The following is a 16,688-nucleotide window of genomic DNA, read 5'->3' on the forward strand; positions in this document are numbered from 1 at the left end:
ATAAACTGTATAGCATATAGTAAGTGCTGAAAAAAACTCTAGCCGTTGTTTTGTTGCATCCATTACAGGGATATCCTGGGGAAAATTTTTCACATTTCTGACAGAATAGTTTCAAAGTGAACACATACGCTGCCTTTTACAGATGGTAAATTACAACTCAGTGAGAAGAATGGTGAAGAGAAAGATTGGATCACATACCCTTTGGGGAGTGTGTCGACATCACATGGCATTAAAAAGGGGAGGTGCCAATTATACCTCTTTAATCTTAAATCTCTCTCCCTGGTTATTCCACTAACGTAGTGTTCTGAGGCTTGACCGCTGCTAATAGTAATCTGTAGAATACAGTCACTAAAAGTCAGAGGGAAGGCTGTCACCAAAGTCAGGCCCTTCAAGTTTGTATTTCCTGTTTTATCACAATTAATGTCCGCGGCGGCTTATTCCATTTCCTGCTTTGCTGTGGCATTCGATAACCGGTGAGTGTGAGTGTGACCGTAATCCCTGGGTGTGTCCCTGGTGTAGTGTGTGTTCCTCTGAGTAATCATCTTCTGTGATCAACTGGCCCATTAGCCCCCGATGGAAGGCAGTCTGTCTCACCGAGTCCAATTAAGGAAACCAGCCCGATTTCTTCTTGGGAGCCAAGAAGTTATTTCGTAAGATGTGCTCCTGTAAGCACTGTGGGAATAGCTGTCAGAATGGTGATTACTTCTGTTCTTTAGTCACCAGAGTTGATTCCCTCAGTTTCAAAACCTCAGAAAGTTGCAAACTTCTCAAAGGACTTTTATTTAGGGTTACACCTGCAAAGGGAGAAAGAATGGTCCCCACAGGTCTCAGAGAGGCACCTTTGCAGGTAGGCACCTGGACTGTTGGGGAGTCTGTCGTTAGTGCTAGAGCAGACCCGGGTTTATGGGCGCGACTCATCCCTGATGTTCCTTTGGGAGGCATAGGGAGTGAAAGAAAGAGCTTCAGAGTTTACCTGACTTGCTTATCTATAGATGGAGTACTTTTTGTAAGACGTCCTTGAGCTGAGGGAATACGTGTTTTTATATTTTAGTCCATGTGTACCTGCTTCCGGAACAGGATTTCAGCAGTGTTGAATGTAGACAAATTGTCTTAAAACTAGATTAATCTCTATTAGCCAGAGAAGGCCCTTTCCCCCTTGAGAAACTGTCACATGATTTCTTCTAGATCAGTTTCCAACTTAATATACTTGCTTAATTAGTTTCTATTTATTATTGCTTTAAAAATATGTGTTTGTAAGCTACCTATACTACTCCCCCCCTCCCTCCCGCGTTACAGCTTCAGAACTCTGTGTAGAGAGATGCAATCCATTGTTGATGAATTAATGCACAGCATATTTTAGATGCTATCCTTTTTAGCTTATACATTGAACTGTTAAAAAAGATTATTTTTAAAATTGAAGTATAGTTGATTTACAATGTTGTGTTAGTTTCAGGTGTACAGCAAAGAGATTCAGTTTTATATACATACATATATATATATATTCTTTTTCAGATTCTTTTCCCTTATAGCTTATTACAAAATAATGAGTATAGTTTCCTGTGCTACACAGTGTACACTGAATTTAAAAGTTGAAAAAAAAATCCACCGAAAATCCCATAAAGAGAGAGTTAAAAATCTGTGTTAATCGGCTGTGCTGTCTTCAGGGGAACTGCAGTTTTGCTCTCGAAGAAAGCAGGGGTGATGACTCAAGCTAAAAATCCCCCATCCAGCGGCCTGAAGCAGTCAGGCTGGGAGCAGCCACCAGGCCTGGGTGCCTACATTACCATCTGTTTACAAGCCTTAAAGACCCAGGGTTCACTGTCAGTGTCCTTTGCTGCTTAAAATTGCAACAGAGGACTGCCGCAATTAAGATATTAGCGATTTATTTTCATATTTTTTCTTCATTTTGTTTGGAGGAAGGTGTAGGGGAAAATCATATTAGGTTTGAGATAAGGGAGACCAGGAGGATCTTTCTAGTGAAGAACTATTACGTGTTTGGAAATGCTAAGATGTTCGTCTTGTTTTGGTTTGTGAACTGGAAGACGGCCTGTGTATTGGGAAAACTGGGGTGTTTCTTGACTTCTATTGGGAGAGGCAAGGGCATTTTTCCTCGGGCTGTGGTTCCAACACTCTGATTTCCATGTTTTTTTCCCATCGCTGACTATCTAATCTTGAGTGTTGGTGATAACCGTAGGACATGCAGCCCAAATACGTGTTCTTTAGAGTGAATAAATTGTTTCAGTTTAACGCTATAAAGAAACTGTGGCCCAGAGAGTTCCACGGCTAAGATGTAATGGCAGTACCCAGACTGGAATGGAATTCTCCAGACTCGCGGTTCTGGATGTTTCTGATTATACTATTTTCCCAACCTTACCCGAATTGCCCTCTACCCCCAAATCCTATAAAATTTATTGGCCTTGTAGGTCCCACCCCCCAGCATTAGTGTGGAGCATCACTTGCCCGTCTGTACTGCCATCCAGGGCACTCAGTGAGCCTGGTTAACCATCTGTGATGCAGACTCAGTGTTGGCTTATGGGGGTCCAGTGGGGAGGTGCTTTCCATCTAGCAGGGAGGTAGGTGGCAACACTGATTATGATACCGTACTGTGTGGTGCACTCGATGATGGCCATGTTTACAGGTCTAGGAGCCGTTCAGAGGAGCATAGAATGCATTGTGTGTGTGTGTGTGTGTGTGTGTGTGTGTGTGTGTGTGTGCGCGCGCGCATGTAGTTTAGGGGGCAGTTTGCAGAGGGTTTTAAAGGATAAAGGGGACTTTGCCAGCCAGATTGGGGTTGAAGATGGATTCCTCTAGGTGAAGAGATTTGGGAAACTAAAAACCAGTCCATTGGCAGTGCTGGAGGGTGAACGTGGTGGTAGGATCATGGCCCCCTGCTGACGTCTATAGGTTGTACTCACATCGCTCTCACCTGCTCCAACCTGTCTCAGAATGGAGAGAGGTGTTGAAAGTTCATCAGTGATCCTCTGTTTTCTTTCGGGCTAAAGAACATGAAATGTCTTTGAGTAGGTATGATGTGGAGAGGCGGTGACGAGTGTGGACTGCCAGGTGCCTGGAGGCTCTGTGACTCAGGTGTGATCAGGGAAGAAAGTTCAGGAATAGTGCTTTGCTTTGGACTCAGAAATATAAAGGCAACAGGTTCTGTCCGGAGCCTTCCTGCCCTTCCTCCATGGTGCCATTGGGGTGAAGGGGTGGAGGCAGGTTTACATGGTCAGCTTCTGGAACCAGACACAACTGCCTTTCAGTTTTCACGGCCTTGGAGGAAACAGATAATGAATGATAGGAAACAGCTGCTCCTAACGTGGCAGCCAGAAATGCAGCCTCATGGAGCAACGTGGTAATCACGAGAATATTAATGGAAAGTCCTCTCTGATTAAACACTGGGAGCTGTGGAATGTGGTTTGTTTTCATATATGTACCCCTCCCCCCATTGTCTTTCTGTTGTCTGCAGATTTTATTTTTATTTGTCCAATCATACAGAAATACTTTCTTGTAAAGTATTACAAGAAAGTTATCTAGAGTAATTAAAAAAAACAGATAATTTTAAAAAATCTAATTTCCTGCTAAACCCTTCACTTTTTAATTTGATTTTATTTTTTTTAATTTTTTAACATCTTTATTGGAGTATAATTGCTTAAAATGGTGTGTTAGTTTCTGCTTTATAACGAAGTGAATCAGTTATACATATACATATGTTCCCATATCTCTTTCCTCTTGCATGTCCCTCCCTCCCTCCCTCCCTATCCCACCCCTCTAGGTGGTCACAAAGCACCGAGCTGATCTCCCTGTGCTATGCGGCTGCTTCCCACTAGCTATCTATTTTACGTTTGGTAGTGTATATATGTCCATGCCACTCTCTCACTTTGTCACAGCTTACCCTTCCCCCTCTCCATATCCTCAAGTCCATTCTCTAGTAGGTCTGTGTCTTTATTCCCGTCTTACCCCTAGGTTCTTCATGACCTTTTTTTTTTTTTCTTAGATTTCATATATATGTGTTAGCATATGGTATTTGTTTTTCTCTTTCTGACTTACTTCACTCTGTATGACAGACTCTAGGTCCATCCACCTCACTACAAATATCTCAATTTCATTTCTTTTTATGGCTGAGTAATATTCCATTGTATATATGTGCCACATCTTCTTTATCCATTCATCTGCTGATGGACACTTAGGTTGCTTCCATGTCCTGGCTATTGTAAATAGAGCTGCAGTGAACATTTTGGTACATGACTCTTTATAAATTATCGTTTTCTCAGGGTATATGCCCAGTAGTGGGATTGCTGGGTCCTATGGTAGTTCTATTTTTAGTTTCTTAAGGAACCTCCCTACTGTTCTCCACAGTGGCTGTATCAATTTACATTCTCACCAACAGTGCAAGAGGGCTCCCTTTTCTCCACACCCTCTCCTGCATTTATTGTTTGTAGATTTTTTGATGACGGCCATTCTGACTGATGTGAGATGATATCTCATTTAAACCCTTCACTTTTTTCAGAGTTGGGTGTGAGCACCTTCCAGAATCCTTCCTAGACATTTGCATACATGTTTATACAGTTTAATGTATAATTATTTTCATTTACATAAATGGATTCACATGTAGCTTGAATCTGATCCAAAGTTTCTTTTTGAGTTTCATACTGTCTTAAAGGTCTTTCCACATCACTCTATTTAGATAATCCTCAACCATTGCAGAAGTAATTTTTTACACAATCAAACTTAATTACCTTTGTCAGTAATTCAGGAATGGCTGTATGGAAATATGGGTGACTCTTAGGAACAGGAGGGTGTGATGGTTTACGCACATGGGTACCGAACAAGGATTCAGGATGTTTTACGGCAGACTGGCTGGCACCTGGCAAAATACCTTGGATCAGCCAGACAAGAGAGGACTGATCTCTTGCTCTGAGAATTTATTACTGTGACACCAGCTCTGCTTCAAGCACACCTTTAGTCTTTTCTTGCCAGAATCATATTAAAGTGAGAGGTGGCCTGATATATAATCTTTGAGATCTCCGACTAAGGCATCAGGAGAATGTGGGACTTGAATCTTTCTCCAAAGCTTGCTTTATAAACTTGTAAAGCTTGTTTAAGAGAAGTTGACCCAAAAGACAAGCGGACTTCGAATTTTAACCCAGAGAAGTGGGACCCAGAATTGATGAGGGGGAACCCTTTGGAAGGAGAAATGGGACAGGTCATTGTTTTGATATATTCATGGGCTGCTGACATGGGAAGCAGTCGGTGACATCTTGCTAAAATTGTACATTTGAGCTTGCCAAACCCAAACAGACCACGGGTATTTGTGTCTGCTCCCCAAAGTGCAACAGCAGTTGTCCCCGGAGCTGTTGGAATGCCGTCGTTGTAACCTCGGTACACGTTGTTTAGACAAAAGGGGAAGACGCCTTCTTGGCTTGACAATTTGCCAACCACCTGCTATCATTCTTTTTCTTCAGTGCTTTGAAAGTGGCCAGAATCTGGTCATCAGGCCTCTTTTAAAATAACAATGCAGGCACGTATAAAATCACAAAATCCAAAAAGCTGATGTAATTATAGAGGACACATGGCAATGGGTGCCTATTTTCCTCATCTCTTCTCTTGAAGGCATCGGGTCTCTTATATTTCACGTGGCCAGTTGCTGCCTTAAGGAGGGAAATTCTAGAGGAGAGATAGACTTTCATGGGAAAGTTCCTCAGATCTTTTACCGGAACGAACTGTTATCAAATAAGCATCAAAATGACCTTCAGATTTCTCGACGATGTGTGGCCATGTCGTGGCTTTATAAAGAAATCGTAATCGCTAGATAAAGTGGCACATGCGCAGTGAACTGTTTTAATCCGGCTTTCAGGGAAGTTGAGGTTTATGGGAGATTAAGAGGCTGGGAACGAGGTGTTTCTTCTGTTGGCTGTGAAATTGCTCTTTCCAGCTCTGTGGTGTCATGTCACCGTGGCTAATAGGGACAGGCTCACACATTTGTTGTTTTTTTTTTTTTCACCCACTGCCTTTCTTCACTTAAGCATCACTGAAACATCAACCAGTTTGATCACATAGAGGACCAGTCAGGTCCTCAGCTCTGTTTCCCTGGATCCATCCTGCTCTTGAGACCCTCCCACACTCGAGGGCATTACTTGCCTGGGGAGGTCACACTGCAGGAAGGGAGCTTCCCATGCTGTCACCTGCTGCCGGGAGAAGGTGGAGCCAGCCTGGGGCGGAGCAGAGAAGGCTGTGCAGAGTTCTCACTCCAGTGCTTTCTCTGGTGGGATAACCTTGCACACTTAGCCCTTCAGAGCTTCCTTCCTCATCTGCAAAACGGGGATCATAATCCATCATGTGGTCCTTCTGAGAATTAATCAGACCCTGGGAGTGAGTGCCCAGCCCATGTTGGGGACTACAGAAAGGCCTAGGAATTGGTACTTGGGTGATTTCTTTCTTCCTTTCTTTTTCTTTCGTATTCCCTGTCCCGAAATGAGATGGTCCCAGCCCCGGACATTCTGGTGCTTGGTTCTCATTCACCAGGGATAACTTTCTTTTGTTGACAGTCAACAGAAAGAAAGTTGACTTCTCCAAAAATTACCCTTCTGGAGTTGCAGGCTTTCGGCCATCTGTTTGCCTCCGTCCCTCCCACACCCTGACCTCCGCAGTGCAGTAAACCCCAGGTCTGTGCAAGGGCAGAGCTAGTTTTAACCACAGAGTGAAGGAGTCTGGGAGCTGGGGGAACCAACAATATAGAGTTACAGTGAGTTGCATGTACAGAATCTCGGATTACTTTGGCACAGGTTTTACATTTGAAAGTCTCTTCCAGGTGCTTCCTCTAGACTGAGGAAGTTAGAATTCCACAGAAAAGGGCACTTCAATTTTTAAAAAGCCATTTTGAAATACGTGAACACAGACTTTTCGCAATAGGGATGGTCGTTGCTGTAGTTGTGCGTTGTACATCTCCGTATTAATCTTTAGCAGGGGGCTCAATTTGTGTGGTGATCTCTGTCAGCCCCGGTTTGACTCATGCATTCCTCACCGCCACAGTAAGATCTGTGTTTATGTGAAATATGGAAACGATTTCTTCCCCCTCTTTCTTTTGTGCTTGAGTTGGGATGGAGCCGCTGAGTTGTTTTCCTTTGTTATTTTTAAAGGGTCTTCAGTTTCAGAGCTCCACTCGGGGCTTGAGCAGAATAGCAGAATAGCTGGCAGTGTGGCTTGGGCTGGTCCTCGTGAGATCTGGCTCTGAATCCAGCATCCTTACGTTGAAGCAGGAGGCTCTCCTTTCTAAAACTTTGGTTTGCCCAACCCTAAAAACCAAATGGAAACTAAAATAGGGTAGAGGAATTTTCACTGAACGAAGAGTTTTTTACCCTGAATTTGTCTTCTTTATCAAGATCCATATGTCTTGTGTCCTGCTCTCTGCCTTTTTTTGTTTTTCCTTCTCCTCAACTGCTTGGGTACCATGAGGATGGAGAAGGTGTAGGCCGAGTCGTTAAAGGTCCAGAGTTTAATTGTACAAAAAGAAGAACCAAAAAAAAAAGTGTGTGTTCCTCCCCATTTCTGAACAATTTATCCTCCTAAAAAAGAAAGTCTGGTGAAAAGGATCCCAGGCTATAAAAGAGAGGATTAGCCGCTTTCGTTGGGTCCAACACCATGTTCTCACTGTATCGTTGGCAATCCTTGTAGAGTGTCTTGGCAGATAGGGGCTCTTCCTTCACAGTGTAATGTTTTTCCAACTGCAGAGTTAGAGCTGCTTCACGTGCCGTGACGCATGGCTAGGTGTCAAGATCATTTTATGGGACGAAAAACCCAAAAAGACTTTTAAAACGTGCAGCTTTCGGGGAAAAAAAAAAAGTCAGTTTTACCAAGAGAGTTTTAAATAAAAGGGCATTCATGGGTTTATGCTTTCCTCACGGGCAGATCTTTTCAAAGATGGAAATTGTAAAAAGAGGACATACATTTCTTTCATTCATTACCTGAGTCCTTAAGGTACAGCTGTCTTGAAGGGCCAGGTGCTGGGGATACGGGGATGAGTGTCACCCTCTGGCCTTTAAGTAGCTCCCTTTTACTCAGGAGCCAGAGACATGAGTCAAAATACCTGGTCCAGATGGCGGGAAGGAGTGGGTGATGAACTTGGCTCGGGTGGGAGGTGCTGGATGGCCGGTGTCCAGAGACGGCCTCATAAAGGAAGAGAAGCTTCAAGTGAATCTCGAAAGATCAGGAGGAATTTGCCGGATCAGAGAGGAGTGTGGTAGGCATTGCGGGCAGAAGAAGAGCAAACGCAGAGGCTCAAATCTATGAAGCGGCAGGGTGTTGGGAGAAGGAATCCCAGCCCAGGGAGGCCGGAGTAGTCGCATGCAGGAGGGAGAAAGCAGGGGAGGGGCGCGCCCAGGAAGCCCAGGGCCAACTTCCGGAGGCCTCTGCAGGTCGTGGGGTCGTGCTGTCACCGTTAGGACTTTGCCCCCCTCGTGTGAGAGGCCTTCTCTGACTAGGATCCTTCTTATTTCCTTTCCCTGCTTTAGCCTTCTTCCTAGCACTTACCCCAGACCTGTTTTGGGCTTGTGAGTTTATTGCCTGGGCCCCGTTGTTAGAATGAAGACCCCAGGAGAGCAGGGACTTTCCTCTGGGTGGGTGACCGTGTCCCCAGTGCCTGGCATCAGTGATGTTACAGAGTTTGGCTTCATCCTCTGAGGGCTGGAGAACCACTGCGGATGCTAAATAGGGGTGGGAGTGGAGGTGGGGTCACATGAGTACATTGGGGTGTTAGGAAGATCAATGTGAATGTCGCCTATAGCCGATGACAGGTCTTTAGGAAGGGAGCTCCTTGGTGCATACGGAGGGCAGGAGAAGGAAAGAGGCTACTGATCTTACTCCTTGCCTGCCTTGGATGGTGCCCACCTTTGCCGACCTGGTTAATTATCAGTAGCCAGTATCAATCTCATTTTATGGCAAATGTTTGGAAACTTTGCTAAACATTACAGAGAAGCTCCGAGAATTTTTTTTCCCTATTCTACAAACCCAGTAGCTGCCCAGGCATTCCAGTAGATGTCATGATGTCATACGTGATAATCATTTTCTTCATTTATTGCTACTTCCATGATAGATTTGAGAAATCTTAATGAATTATCTTTCTTTGCAATGCATTGAATGCTTTGATATAAAATGGATTCTTTATGTAAAAATAGGTTTAATGGTTTCAAGATGGCTGACTTCATAGCTGTTTGGGTCACACTAGTTAGGTTGTCTGGAAAGTTAAAAATAAAAAAGATAAGAAAGTGGACATTCTGCAGTTCTTCTGAGAGAATTGATATGATGTATCATCCTGTTGGCTGGGCTTGATGAGGGAATGAACAGTTCCTCATATATAACTTTTCCTGGTAACTGAACTTCATCACTTTAAGACCTGGATATTTAAAATTTTTCTCTTCAATTCTGGATGGAAATCTTTCGAAAATTATTTACTTTCTTGTGCTCATAAGCAGAGTGAATTCAACATTCCTTTCTTGGGAAAGAAAGAAGTTTGCACAATGATTGAAGTATGTGATAATGTATTGGCACTTGTGAGTGTCTTGCCAAGTGACCCCAGAATGCCATGTTTTCAACAGTACTGCCCTTAGTTTTTGGGTAGTGGGTGCTTCTAGCAGCATACCCACGTGTGCCTTTCTTGAATTTACTCAACTTGTCTCTTGAAGCCTGGGAAACAAGATAGCTTACTCGCTTTGTAAAATGAGAGTAAATATGCCTTGGGGGAGGCTGAGAAGGCCTGTGTAAGTCAAGTGAATGGATCTTATTGCACAGGCTTTATTATATCTTTAACATTTCAAAGAAAGAGGACTCATTTTATATTTTTCAAGCCTTCCTAACATTAAACTATCTGTATCTGAAAAAAAAAAAGATTATAATATCTCCCCTTCTACTGTCAGTGATGCTGCCTTTGCAAAGTGAAAGAAAAATCCCCAGGCCTCTTCCAGTGTCTGTCCAGAGGCCTCCTCTCTTCCCTTTGGGTGCAAGGTGTATGAGGTGAGGTCACTGGAGGTGTTCCTATACTAAAGTTTGTTTGTCATCATCTTTGATTACTTACTGGGCACCTGTCATATGTAAGGCACTGGGAACAACACAGGGAGTGCCTTCTTCCTAGAAATTTAAATCCTAGTTTGGAAGAGGAAGTAGTGGAAGAGAAGCAACTACAGTACTTGGATTTTGTCAGAGGATGCAGTAGCGTACTACACCCCTAGAAAGTCCAGGGCTGAACAAGAGTCCTTTCTCCAGAAGGCTGACCTTTGACTGAGAATACAGACAACCCAGATGGAACCGAGGGGAATGAAGCAGCCCCAGGGAAGGCCCAGTAGCAGAATCAGTCGTGTCCATCTGTGGGGTGGCACATCGTGGCCAGGTCAGCATATTGTCTGCACATGCCAGGAGAGCGGGGTGGACAGCAAGGGCCACGGGAGTTGGGGTAGGTGATCACGTCCACGTGGGGAGGAGGGTGATTCATGAAAACCGCATGGAATGGGAGGGTTACTGTTGGATCTCAATGAATGAGTACAATTGCTGAATTGCAGAAGGGGAGAGAAGGCTGGCCAAGAGGAGAAGACTGCCTGGGATGGGGGGTGGGGGGGTGCCGAAAGGCCAGGTGTGTGTTATAACTCTGTTCTGCTCTCTTCCCGAGAAGAAGACTTCTCTCTCTGAGCCTCCCAGTGGGAAGACAATGGGTTCTGGAGTTGGGTGAACTGGTCTCCAGACCAGTTCTACCACTTTCCAGTTGTGTCATCCTCAGCAGCTTTCTTACTCCCTGTTAACATCAGCTTCCTCCTAAAAGGAAGGGAGATAATAAGACCGATCTGTGGACTCCTCGGAAGAATACATGAGAGTTATATTTGACCATGCGCTATATAAACATAGCATGTGCTCAGTCATTGGTAATTTCCTCGGGCCAGCCCTTCCTCAGGGCTTGAGCTCCTGATGCCCACAGGCTGTGTCCACTTACTAACTCAATTAGAGGTACAGTTCAACTCAGATACAGATCTGAGTTGAGGTACAGATCTCAATTGTTTGCCCTTCCCTGTTGCTGTTTCTATCTGGTTAGCGTTTGAATTCTTACAGTTAACCCAGCTCAAACCCTTGGTGTCGTCTTTGGTTAACTTTTGCCTTTCATGTGACATTTCTAGTCCGTCATCTGATCCTGTCCGTTTCTTTCTCTTGCGATGTTATCGTCTCCGTCTCCGGGGGGCTCACACCATGTCATGAATGGATTGCTCAGAAGCTTTCTGACTTTGGTCAGCCCTATCCAGCTTGCACATTCTTTAGATACCACTGAACACCTCTGTCCTTCCATAATCCTTTGATTTGGCCGTACCTTTTCCATCTAACCTTGCTTTTCATTAGTTCTTAGAGTAATAACAGACACATTTATTTATGCTGCGTGTGTGCCAGGTATGTGTTGAGGACTTTATTTATATTAGACCATTTTCTTTATTTCAGCCCCCAGCGTTGCACAGTTAATCAGTGTTTGAACCCAGGAAGTCTGGGTTCACTCTTTTTTTGTTGTTTTTTGCTGCAGCAGGTAGCATGCGGGATCTTAGTTCCCCGATTGGGGATCGAACCTGCGCCCCCTGCAGTGGAAGCTCGGAGTCCTAACCCCTGGTCCACCAGGGAAGTCCTCAGAGCCTGCACTCTTCAGAGCTGTGTATCTTCGTTGGCTTCCATCCGTATAAACTCCTAGAGAGCAGGGGCCACGTGATTTATCACTGCTCACCACACTCCGTGCCTTGTCCGGACATACAGTAGACACCACTGAATGCGTTCTCTGCATAATGTCCTCATTCCTTCTCTGGGCCCTAGTTCACACCGTTCTCTTCCAGCATCATGGCGGGAGGTTCAGGAAGGGCTCGGTGGTCTGATATGAACTCATACAACCTGGGTTCATATCTCAGACATTTACCCACTATTTCACCTCGGTTGGGTCACTTCTCTGAAGCCACAGTTTTCCTCTACAAAATGGGGATAATAGTAACTCCACCTCATAAAGTTTACACGAAGAACCAATGAAGTAACGTGTGTCAAATGCTTTAGTCCTGTGCCTGCACGTGGAAAAGGGTCCATAAACATCAGCTCTCGTGAGCAGTAGAATTACGCCCTCCCCTGCCTCTTTCAGCTCACTTTTGTCTTCCTTTTAGGCCTATCTCAGCTCGCATCATCTATCTGGCACTTGTGTATCTTCTTCAGCTCACAAAGAACCAGACACTTCCTTCTTTTTGACGATTTATTAGCTGCGTGACTTTGAGCATGTTACTACATTGTACAAGTCTCAGTTGTATTATGGTGATAAAAAAGGGTTTTCTTTGTGTGGAGTAAAGAAGGAGTATGTGACACATTGTAAGCACTCAGTTAATTTTAGTTTTCTTGCCTTTTTTTCCCTCCCTCGTCACCAACTCCTCTTCTACCGACAGACCAGCAGGCCCCCATAAAGGCTCATTGACAGACTCAAGTCCTAACTTCGTTGTTTGGAAGTTACATGGAAGAAAGGGAGGCTTCTACTGTATGGAAAGGACTGGATTGAGGTCCAGTAGCAGGAAACTCTAAGTTGAAGAACCCTTGCCCTGTGCCCTTTGGTCTTGTTGAAATGTACTCTTGGTGGCCCTTATAAACATAGCCAAGTTTTACACTGTGTAACAAAATTTTGACATCCTTTGGACTCATTAATTCAACAAATGATTCTTGAATACCTACTTTGTGCCAAGAACCGTCCTAGCTGTCAAGGGTGTGATGATGGACAAAACCAACCTGGTTTTTGTGTTCACAGAGCTTGTCCTGCCGGGGAGACAGACACCAGCCATGCAAATATTACATTATAAAGCTGGATGTGTTATGAGGGGAAAGCAAAGGTGCTAGGAGATACACGCTAAGGGGATTTAGTGTCGAAGGCCAGGGAAATGTTCCCAGTGAAAGGGATGTTTGAGCTGAGATCTGAGGGCTGAGTACGAGAGCCCAAGGAAGGAGGCAAGGGAAACCTTCAGATTTAATACTCACTCTTATTCTCTTAATGTGACATGCTACTTAGTGTTCTGTGAAGCTTGGATGATGACAGATGATAATTAGTTTGCAAACCTGGGGGTGCCTAAATATGCTGTCACTGACTGTTTTTATCTCACTTGTGCGTAAATAGTGTGTGTGTCGGGCTGGGAGAGGGAGGCTGAATGTACTTGAGCACAGTCAGGCGTTGTGTTTTTATTACACTCGGGGCCAATGCTGTCAGTCAGACTCACCCAGGCACTTTGTCACGTTGCGGGTCGCGTTGTCTGGGCTTGTCTGCTCAAGGACAGGCGCTCTTTATTTTAATTTGTATTACGTATATTTGCTCTGTAAGTTGTTGTTTGTTGGAACTTGGAGAGCCAGGTGCTTGCAGCTAGAGTATGGGCCAACTTTTTGGAAATTTGAATGAAGTTTGTTAACACAAAGAAGGGACACCCTTCAGCCAAGTGTAACGGGCTACCAAAATATGGTAGCTGTTAAGGAACAGTCCTTTAAACCCCTCCCCGCCGCTTCCCCTAGTATAATCATCTCAATGGAACCCATTTTCTGACCTCTTTCAGGAAAGGTATTTCCTGAAACATTACAGCAGAGTTTTCCAAAGTGATGAGCCCATGATAGTATTAGAGATGATTTTAGACTGCCTGACTAGGTCAAGGGAAGACTGTGTTTGTAGCTAGCCTTTCTTCAACACCTGTCACTTGTGATTTCCCTTTTGACATCAAGAAGCAGGCCCTAGGACATTAATAACTTTGCTTTGTTTTCATTATACTTATGTTTATGATACTTTCTGTTTATGGCAAGTGATACTAATTTATAGCGGTGATTTACAGACTTTTTCAAAAATGATGTTAAAAATGAATTGATTTTTAAAAAAATAAAGTACATAATAGTAGAAATGGCACTCAGAGTTGACAAAATCATTAAGGTGGTTCTTGAATGACTGAAGTTTGGGAACACTGCCTTGGTGTAATCTGGACTTTTTTCCTGCTATCTGGCATTTGTATTCTGGTTCTGAGGGCCTATAAAAATTGGGTGTTAAAATCTGATGACGCGATAAAATATTACGTTACTCTCATTGTGGCTCTAATCAAAAGGATGGATAATAGTAAGTGTTGGTGAGGATATGGAGAGGTTGGAACCCTCATAAATTGAGAGTAGGAATGAAAAATGGTGCCATTTTTTTGGGAAACAGTTTGACAGTTCCTCACAAAGTTAAAACATAGAGTTACCTTATGATCCAACAATTTCACTCCTAGGTATATACTCAAGAGAATTGAAAACCTATGTTCAGGTAAACACCTGTACCCGAATGCCTATTGCAGCGTTCTTCATAATGGCCAAAAAGTAGAAACAACCCATATGTCCATCAGCTGATGAATGGATTAAAATGTAGAGTGTATCCATCCATACAGATATTATTCAGCCATAAAAAGGAATGAAGTACTGGTGCATGCTGCAACATGGATAAACCTTGGAAACGTTATGCTAAGTGAAATAAGCCAGACACAAAAGGTTACATCTTGCAGCGTTCCATTTATAGGAAATGTCCAGAACAGGCATATCAATAGAGGTAGAATGTAGATTAGTGACTGCAAGGTTTGGGTGGAGAGGGAATGGAGAGTGGCTGCCAGTGGGTATGGGGTTTCTTTTCTGGGTGATGGAAATGTTCTCAAATTAGATGGTGGTCACACAACCTTTTTTTTTTTTTTTTTTAAATAAACAGCTGAAATTTATTTCTCACGGTTCTGGAGGCCATACGTCCAAGTTCAAGGTGCCGGCATGGTTGGGTGAGGGTCCTCTTCTGAGTTGCAGACTTTTCTTTGTATCCTCACAAGGTTGAGGGACAAGCTATTAAATATACTAAAAATCACTGAATTGTACACTTTTAAAATTAGGATATAATTCCTAATACCATAGAATTTATGGTACGTGAATTGTATCTTAATAATAAAATTGGGCAGCATAAAAAAGCGTAGCTGTCCATATGAAGGCTTTTCGTGGCGCTGTTGACTACTACTACTGCCGGTAGAGTGACATTGCCCCTCTGTTATTCGGATTATGCTTTTCCCAGTGGTGCCCATGTGGCCTTTGGAGCCAGAATCCTAACACAGACCAACATGGGTAAGTTCTAACATGCTGTGCAAAGTGTAACATTACATCTCCATCTTCACAGTAGTACTCTGAGATCTGTGGGCTATTCACACGTATGTGTATATACATATATATACCTAACAATATATATATGGATGTATGAATACATATATTACTCATATGTAATGGGGGAGATGAGACTAAAGAAGTTGGGTGGTAGAGTAGGTAGGGCCTTGAACCAGTTCTTTGTGCTATACTTTCTGCTATAATCTGTAAACAACTTGTCACACACTTGAGAGGTAGCAGGCCAAGGTCACAGTTGCAAAATGGGGTTGAAGATGAGAAAGCTCACTCTTGCCAGATTAACTCACTTATTTAAGGATGTATTCTCATGAACCTTTTCGTTGATGCCACTGTAAATATTGACTCAAGATGTCTTAAACAGCAATAATAGAATACTTCATAATTTACAAAGCACTCTCAAACACAATACTTCATGTTATCTTAGTTTAAAGCCAGGGAAACCAAAGTCTGAAAGTTGAGTAACTGGTCGTAGACACATAGGCCAGTCAGAAATCAAGCTGGATTTTAAGCGGGGTTGTCTGACTCCATGCCTGCTGTGTTTTCCTTCTTTCCTCACGCCCTCCCGTTGTTTTGTTTGGAACGTGTGGATCCATTCATTCTCCATTCATTTGACGGTTACTTACTGAGTGCCTCGTAGGGGTAAGGATCTGTTCTCCGGAGCTGGAGCCAGGCTAGACGAGGACCCTGAATCTTATGGTGCAGATGGTTTAGAGGGAGGGGCCCAGCTGGAGACCATTAGCCTAATAAAGCAAGGTACTTTCAAAGAGTGATGCCTTAAGAAGAAAATAAGGTGGTATGACAGAAGGGACTGAGACATGTCCAAGGACTTTTTTAGATTGGATTGTCAGGGAGCACCTCTCTGAAAGGTGACATTTGAGTTGAGACCAGAAGGACCTGAGAAAAGTCAGCCAGGCAAAGATCCGGCAGAAGATTTTTCTAGAAAGATGAACATCTAGTGTTCTGCATAGCCCCAGCATTTCTAATGCTCCTTCTAGGAATCGACTTCTGAGTCCTGAATTTAAACCATTGTTCTGGTCTTCTTCTGTATACACATCTGTCATTTTCTACTTTTTGGCAGTGTGTATGTGTGTGTGTGTGTGTGTGTGTGTGTGTGTGTATGTATGTGTATATACCTATATATATATATATATATATATATATATAATATAGCATGTGTGTGTATGTACCTATAGATATAACACACGTTGTATTATACATAGTATAAATAAACAATTAGAAAAATAAATTTCAAATTAAGTACTTCTTTTTCAGTAGAAAAATATCATTCTAAAGGTGTGATTTTCCTATCAGGCATAAGCCTTTTGCGACATCACTTTGAGTGATTCCCTCTTAGGAATCTGACCTGGGGTCTTTGCTTGGGTGACTAAACAGTTGTTGTGATGACCATGAGAAGAAGGTGGCATCTCCAGTTGTTGGCCCTCCTCAGGACCACCTGTTGACCATATATTTCATGAGACTCCCTGAAGGCATTTGCA

At 43.4% G+C, this 16,688-nt stretch overlaps 1 protein-coding gene across 3 annotated transcripts in view; it reads left to right on the forward strand.

Moving 5' to 3' along the window:
* The window catches only part of CNKSR3 (CNKSR family member 3), a 100,022-nt gene that overhangs the window by 22,009 nt on the left and 61,325 nt on the right, over positions 1-16,688 (forward strand). The window contains exon 1 of one of the 3 annotated variants that reach the window (XM_065888552.1): positions 8,493-8,789. The exons of the other annotated variants lie outside the window; for them this stretch is intronic. Within the exon in view, the coding sequence (XP_065744624.1) occupies positions 8,783-8,789 (7 nt within the window). The 5' untranslated portion in view covers positions 8,493-8,782. Of the gene's footprint in view, positions 1-8,492; positions 8,790-16,688 lie in introns of those variants that run through there. 3 annotated transcript variants of the gene reach the window in all.

This window comes from Phocoena phocoena, chromosome 12 (assembly GCF_963924675.1).
Source record: "Phocoena phocoena chromosome 12, mPhoPho1.1, whole genome shotgun sequence".
NCBI lineage: Eukaryota > Metazoa > Chordata > Mammalia > Artiodactyla > Phocoenidae > Phocoena > Phocoena phocoena.